Raw genomic sequence first — 7500 nt, 5'->3', positions numbered from 1 at the left:
CCCTAGACGAGAACGGGGGAAACAGGGGGGTAGGGCTCAGTGGGAGGGGCGAGGGGTGAAACGGGACAAATATGCTAGTTACTATCTCAAGAATTCATTCATGACTTGGTTTGGATTCGTCAGACTTGGTTACTCCAACGTTCTGTAAAATTTATGTTGTTAACTTTGGCAAACACTCTTCAGTCTGTAGGACTTATGCAAATTAATTGATCTCAACTGACTTTACCAAAGTAATTAAGGGTTATACAAGAAATAGTATGTTACTACATTTGCATTAGTAAGTGAATAAACCCCAAAAATTAACTTAGTGCAACTGTGACATTTACAGTGTGCAGAGCTCTGATTGGCTGTACTTGTGCTCTGATTGGCTGTACTTGTGCTCTGATTGGCTGTACTTGTGCTCTGATTGGCTGTGTGGTGGCAGGCCGTCACGACGGGGAAGGGCAGCCTCTGTAACCAGGCCATAATGCTGATCACTGATGGTGCGATGGAGGACTTTCAGCAGGTGTTTGAGGAGTTCAACTGGCCGGAGCGCAGGGTAAACACTCAGCACACAGGCTCCTCTTAACGGTGTTAAGGCACTGCAACTGCTGGCACCAGAAAACTGGAACTGGGCCACTGGTCCAGTTCTGAAGGTTCCAGTTCTGAAGGTTCCAGTTTTTCAGTACCTCCTCTGCCTTTGGAAGCACTTAGAGCACTATTACACCACAGATTTATCAATTAAACCATTAATGAACCGCTTAACGATGTGCTCCTAAAAAGAGGGTTCTTTAGGAAAGAAAATGGCTCTATATAGAACCGTGAACACTCAAAGAACCTTTTAAAAAATGGTTGTAAACAGCACCTGAAAGTCTTTTTCTATTGGTACGAGCTTCACGTCGTGACAACGGAAGAACCCTTTTAGGTGCTGCTTACAACCATTTTTAAAAAGGTTCTATACAGAACCATCCACAGCACGTTCCCCATCAATCTGAAGAACACTTTCTGTTATTACATAATACACTGGAAAAATTATATCATTGCAAATGAAATCATCGTAAATGTAGTTAATATATCTATAATTTCTGATTATGAGACTGTGGTAAGATTATTATAAGAATATTTAACTTTTCTATTTTTAGTATTTTTAAGTAATTTTATCTTATAAAAGTGTCTTATTCCGTTAGCTAATGATTGTTAATTGTTTTAATCATCACTGAAATCAAAAAGCAAAATTATCTTCATTTTTCTCAAAACAAGTAAAATGATCTGCCAGTGGAATAAAACACTTTCATAAGACACAATCACCTAAAACAAGTAAAAATGTCTAATTATTTAAAAATAAATAAGGTAAATAGTCTTACAGTGTTGTATCAACAATCTCAAAATAGAAATATTATACATATTTATCTCATTTAAGATGTTTCTCTTGCTAAGATGGACAATTTTTGCATTACGGGCTCAGAGAGTTATTATATCTGTTGGTCTCCTTCAGGTCCGCGTGTTCACGTACCTCATTGGACGAGAGCTCACGTTTGCTGACAATGTCAAATGGATTGCCTGTAATAATAAAGGTGAGTGATGGTCAGTGCATCAGTAAACTGATCCACCTGTGTGAGAGCTGCCCTCTGTTGGCCAAAAGGAGAATGACACTGTGGCTCCCTTTGCTACAGAACCCACAGAGAACCGTCGTTTTTAAAAGCTTATTTTTATTTTTTTTATTTATAGTGAATTTTACACACATGTGAAACTGACACGTTAACTAGACACGACTAATTTCTTACAACTCAAAACTGAAGTTACTAGTTTAAACTTCTACATTTAATTTTAAATTTCACAATTGTAAATTGAAATTCCGAGATCAAGAAAAAATGACCACATGTTCAGTGACCAATAACTTGTTAGTAAAAACCTCGCATCTCCATTTCTGTCATTTTTATGTTTTGACATAATGTGAAAACGCCTGTTGTGCTTTACATCGTGCGCAAACGTTCCAATGAATGGACCATAAGAAACGTCTCAAAATGACTTGGAAAGACGTCTGGTTCCATTGACTTCCATTAAAAGTCAAGTCGTTTTTTTCCTTCTCCTGTAAAGTTACTATTTTGGAGATTTGGTTTGATTATGGTTATATTATGGCAATTATAATGAACTGAATTATTGGGCTTGAATGATTAAAAGCTGAACTTTAAGATGTTATTATTAGATGTTTATACGTGTCTCTGTGGCTCAGGCCTGTATTTGTGTGCTCCTTTGTCATCAGGGTACTACACACACATCTCCACTCTGGCTGACGTACAGGAGAACGTTATGGAGTACCTGCACGTTCTCAGTCGACCCATGGTGATCAACCATGACCATGACATCATCTGGACGGAGGCCTACATGGACAGCGTGGTGAGCTTCATTCATTCTTTCTTTCTTTTAAAATCAACATCTCAGTGTGGGATGAACTGGATTTCATCTTTCCCCCTCTGTGATCATCCGCTGTCGGGCCAGTCATCTCCGTGGCTGTTCCGCTGTCGTCTTCATGCTGTCTGTCATCTCATCTGCATGTCTCTCTCCATTCATGGCACCTGTCTATCCCTCCTCTCTCTCTCTCTTTCAATCCACCAGCTTCCCAACACAGCTGAGGTAAAGATACAGCTAGTCTAGAGTCTTTAGTGTGGTCGTTCGTTAGTGTAGTGAAAGATCTAATGTAGTTTAGGTGGACGTTAGTGTCAACATGTCCCATAAACTATGGTCAGATGTGGAAAATGTGGATAAACAATCACAAGTCAGGTTTTTTCCTTAAAGTATAGTGTGGTGATATCAGTGGTTGTGGCGTGGTGGGTAGCGCTGTCGCCTCACAGCGAGGAGGGCCTGGGTTCGATTCCCCGGCTGGGTGACCGGGGTCCTCTCTGTGTGGAGTCTGCATGTTCTCCCCGTGTCTGCGTGGGGTTCCTCCAGGTTCTCCGGTTTCCCCCCACAGTCCAAAGACATGCAGTCAGGCTGACTGGACATGCTACATTGCCCCTGGGTGTGAGTGACTGTCTGCCCCGCGATGGACTGGCGACCTGTCCAGGGTGTATCCTGCCTTCTGCCTGATGACTGCTGGGATAGGCTCCACCACAACCCCCCCCGACCCTGACGGAGAAGTGGCTTAGAAAATGGATGGATGGATGGATGGATATACTGCCATATTCAACAAATATGTCATTGCTGTCAGGACAAAACCTCATATCTCCATTTTTCAGTTTTGGACATAATTTGCTGAAGATAAATTCCTGATGAATGGGCCAAAACAAAAGGCCCAAAAATTCTGGTTCCATTGACTTCCATTAAAAGTAAAGTAGGTTTTCCCTTCTCCTGTAATTTCACCGTTTTGGAGATATGAGGTTTTGTTCCAACAACAGCGATGTTCTAAAATATATTTGTTTTAAAATGTATGGAGAAATATTACACACAGAAATACTCCAAACAAATAGGAATGTATTTTTATATCTATAAATAAATATTTTATCAAATCCTACATTCTTTGCACAAACTCACATACGTCAGAAAATATGTGAATTTAGGATTAAACTCCTAAAAATGCCTTTTGAGAACATTTAAAATGTCAAAAAAATGACAACTGTTAAAATATTGTCTGTGTTGTGTAAAAGGGTTTGGAGTGGAGTCTTTACAGCAGCCTTGCCACGCACACGTCTGCTGTGGTGCTAATTTGGCATCCTTAAAGTTTAAAATCACTAAACTAAACCTAAAAACGAAACTAAAATCTTTGATTTTTATAAAATAAAAACACAAAATGCCTAATGCGCCCTTCAAAACCCTGACTGGGACCGAAATACTGCCCCACGCTGTCCCAGACACCTGGCCTTACCTCAGCTGCTAGGATTTCTGCCGATATTACCAACAAACTGCCACCAACTTATCAAGATCTTGTCTTTTTGCAATGGTGAAAAATATATAGTTATTGTAATTATTAAAAATTATATAATTTTTGTCAAAACATCTCAATTTTTATATTTTAATATTAATAAATAAAACATTAATATTTAATATGAATATTTCTGAATTGTGAGACTGTTGTAAGAATATTATGAGTATTTTGCTTATTTCTGTACATTTTTCCTTGTTTTAAGTCATTTTATCTTATGAAAGTGTCTTATTCCATTGATGCGTCATTTTACTTGTTTTAAGTATAAAAATGATCTTCATTATTTCTAGAAACAAGTAAAACGTCTGCCAGTGGAGTAAAACACGTTTACTAGATAAAATCACTTAAAACAAGCAAAAATGGACAAAAACAGGTGGAATAATCTTATAATATTCTTACAGTGAGAAATATTAGACTTATTAACTAGATTTAAGATGTTTTCACTCACATTGCAGTTTAGTCGTCTGTCGTTAACTGAATATTGACCGACACGCAGGTCAGAGAGCTCGTCCTGAATGTCCACAGTAAGCCCTGCGCAGTGTTTCACGGTGTAACTCATTGAGATGATGACATCATATGGTCAGTTGTGAAGGTGTTACTGGTGTCCTCGTCTCTTGTGCAGGTGCACTGTGTCCTTCTCGGTCTGCCGCAGTGATGCTGCTTGGCTGGACAGCGTGACCGTGCTGGCTGTGGGCTGCACATTCTGAGCTCTGGACGGCAGCTTTAAAATGATTTTCTGACCTTATCGGCGTGAAGGACACCCTAAAAGACCGATTTATGACTTATGGTGCCCTCTGCTTCACTTACTGACTGTCAGACTGTCCACCCACCTCCGTTATTCGACCCGCTGGTCAGCGGTCACCTCAGGCAGATTCAGGCCCTCTCTAGCCCCTGTTATAGGCCCGTCCTGCATGGCCTCGTGTGAGCCTCTCTATGGCAGACTGGAAGCTCTGACTCCTAAACCCAAAGTTCCTAATTGAGACTAATTGACTAACTGGCCGTCTGTTTTGGTGATTTTTCCACTGAACTGGTTAAAAGTCAAAGCTGAAAACACATTTCTGACTTTCAACTGACTTAAAAAATGACTTTCACTCTGAGCGACTTTATTCTACTAAAACTAATGACTGGTCATTCCATTTAGTCTCTACCAAACAATCAGAACTCGACCCGAACTGGACCGAATGTGTCCGTCGTGTCGGTTTCAGCTCATTCTGAGCTCAGAAACTCAGCAGCTCATGACCAGCAAACTCAGCTCTGAGCAGCTGTTCACACAGAAAATCACCATATTTTACACTAAAACACTAAAAAGAGCTGAACTGCAGAAAATATGGAGATTCTTAATGTTCCTCACTGACTTTCAGACTTTGGGACACATTTACTTCAGAACACTGGGATCTAACTGCTCACCATGTGGCCATGAGGGACAGGGATGCAGCATCACTACCTGCTCTGAAATACAGGGGCGTGGCTAAAATAAGGCCCCGCCCACAGACTCCCTGTGTTGTTGTTTTTTTATCTAAAGCTTAAAATCATGAAAAATATATCCATATAACTATCTAAGAATTTTTCATATTTCCCTTTAGAGAGATAAAAAAATTTGTGAAAAAAATAACATAGTGTGAGAATTAGAAGTATTAAAAAAATATTAAACATGTTTTATGTAAATTCAGAGATTGCCCATTAAAGGTTCCCTATAAATGATCATTTTGTATATTTAGCTTATTATTATCGCTATTAATGTCTTGGGTTTAAATAGATCAGTCTCTAAGCTCTGAATACTTTGTTGTTTATTTATTTATTTGTGCACAGTTTGAAATAATTCAGTAGAATAATCCATATAATTTATTTCCAATAATGAAACTGTGAATATCAACCACAGCTCAAACAGGCAGACTTGCTGCTGTGAAGATCATCAATGCAAAATACGGTCATTATCAATACTGGGGAAACAATAAATACAATAATGAGTGTAAACGCAAACTCGTATCGAATTTAGGATTAAACTCCTAAAAGAGAATTTATCAAAACAGCTGCTTTCTCCAATGTGAAAAATAATATTTATAGCTGTGTAATAATCAGAGCTGGACAAAGTTCACAAACCCTGTACCTGAGTTAAAGTCGAGACCCCCAAGGTAAAATATTCCTCCAGTAAAAGTAGAAGCTCCTCCCTTTAGACCTCCACTTGAGTAAAAGTACTAAAGTATTTCCCTTCAAATGTACTTAAGTATAAAGTAAAAGTACTAAAAGAGGAATTCTGGCTCTGATGTCCTGTTATCATTTTTATAACCAGACTGGCTTCATGAACTCATTTCAGGTGAAAGTCCTCCAGCGTCTCTCTTGGTAAACCAGTCTTTTAATAGAAGGTCATTAATTAGTGACGCTGACGTCTATTAAAATGATCAGAAGCACAAAACACTGAAGGTAAACAAGTTTCCATCAGGGAGAACCGAGTGGCTCTGAAATCACTTTTTACACACAAGCAAAGTTTCAGTTTCAGATTTATTTACAACTTAGTTCCAAGTTTAAGTTGAATAAAAACTGGCTTTAAACTCAGGATCACAGATGAGCTCCTTTACTATGTTGATCTGTAGGCCTCTGTTCATAAACATGTCCAGTAAAAACACGAATCTTTCCACCTCTATGACGTGTTTCTCCAGTTAAATTTACATATCCACATTTCCCACACCTGCTCGTTTACTGTAACGTTGGTTCTCAGCTAATTAAGCAGTTTGTAGTCTGTAGTTTGTAAATGTTTTAGTGCTACACTCTTAAAAAGACGGTTCTTCCAGCGTTCTTTAGCAAGAGCAATGAACATGAACACTCAAAGAACCCTTGCATGTTTGTGTTCTTTACATGGTGAAAAGGTTCTACATTGCCAGAGAATGTGTTGTATATGGTTCTATGTAGTACATAAAGTGTTCTTCTGTTGTTACAAACTTTATTTTGCAATAGTCGTGAAACATTTTCTGGTTCTATATAGAACCATTTTCAAAAAGCCTCTCTATAGATATTTAAACATGCAAAGGGTTCTATATAGAACTCATGGACCTAAAAAGAACCATTGTCTTCACTAAGAACACTTAAAGAACCATCTTCAAGAGTGCAGTTGGTCTGAACGTAGTCTGGCAGGTTACACCATGAGAGTAGAAGAACTGTGAGTGGTGATCATTTCATCCGTCTTTAATCCAAGACTTTGGCTAAATCATCTTCAAGGCTGCGTGTTGGAAGTTCAACATGGAAACCCTTCCCGAAAAGGAAAAAGGCTGATGTCCCAGGAGAAACAGAGCAGGTTTAACAGTGTGTTAGTGTAGGTTTACCGATTTATCAGTCTATTCTCCTAAAACCCCACTTAGGAGAGAGGTGGAGCTTAAAATACGCATTCAGCTGTTGGAAGAAGAACAGCTGTTGTTCTGGAGAAGAACGAGAAAAGCAGGAGTTCCCCATTTACACCATTAGGCTGCTGGAAGATCTCAGAGACACGGAATGGGAAATGGGGAATAATTAGATTATTGACTTTTCTAGTGTGAATATTTTTGGTTTGGTGTCAAATTGTTCATTGTAGAGAAGCGTCTTTACAGCGGTGGTGATGGGAACCAGGGGTT

At 39.0% G+C, this 7500-nt stretch overlaps 1 protein-coding gene across 3 annotated transcripts in view; it reads left to right on the top strand.

Annotated features, from left to right (window-relative positions):
• The window catches only part of cacna2d4a (calcium channel, voltage-dependent, alpha 2/delta subunit 4a), a 230781-nt gene that overhangs the window by 39213 nt on the left and 184068 nt on the right, over positions 1-7500 (top strand). For 2 of the 3 annotated variants that reach the window (XM_037542276.1, XM_037542274.1), the window contains exons 11-14: positions 425-538; positions 1475-1553; positions 2243-2376; positions 2596-2613. In XM_037542276.1, coding sequence (XP_037398173.1) covers positions 425-538; positions 1475-1553; positions 2243-2376; positions 2596-2613 — 345 coding nt within the window. The remainder of the gene's footprint in view (positions 1-424; positions 539-1474; positions 1554-2242; positions 2377-2595; positions 2614-7500) is intronic. The other variant, XM_037542278.1, reaches the window with a different exon arrangement.

Source organism: Pygocentrus nattereri, chromosome 1 (genome assembly GCF_015220715.1).
Source record: "Pygocentrus nattereri isolate fPygNat1 chromosome 1, fPygNat1.pri, whole genome shotgun sequence".
Lineage (NCBI taxonomy): Eukaryota > Metazoa > Chordata > Actinopteri > Characiformes > Serrasalmidae > Pygocentrus > Pygocentrus nattereri.
Note: the sequence above shows the minus strand (reverse complement) of the source record. Positions and strands in the feature narration are given on the sequence as shown.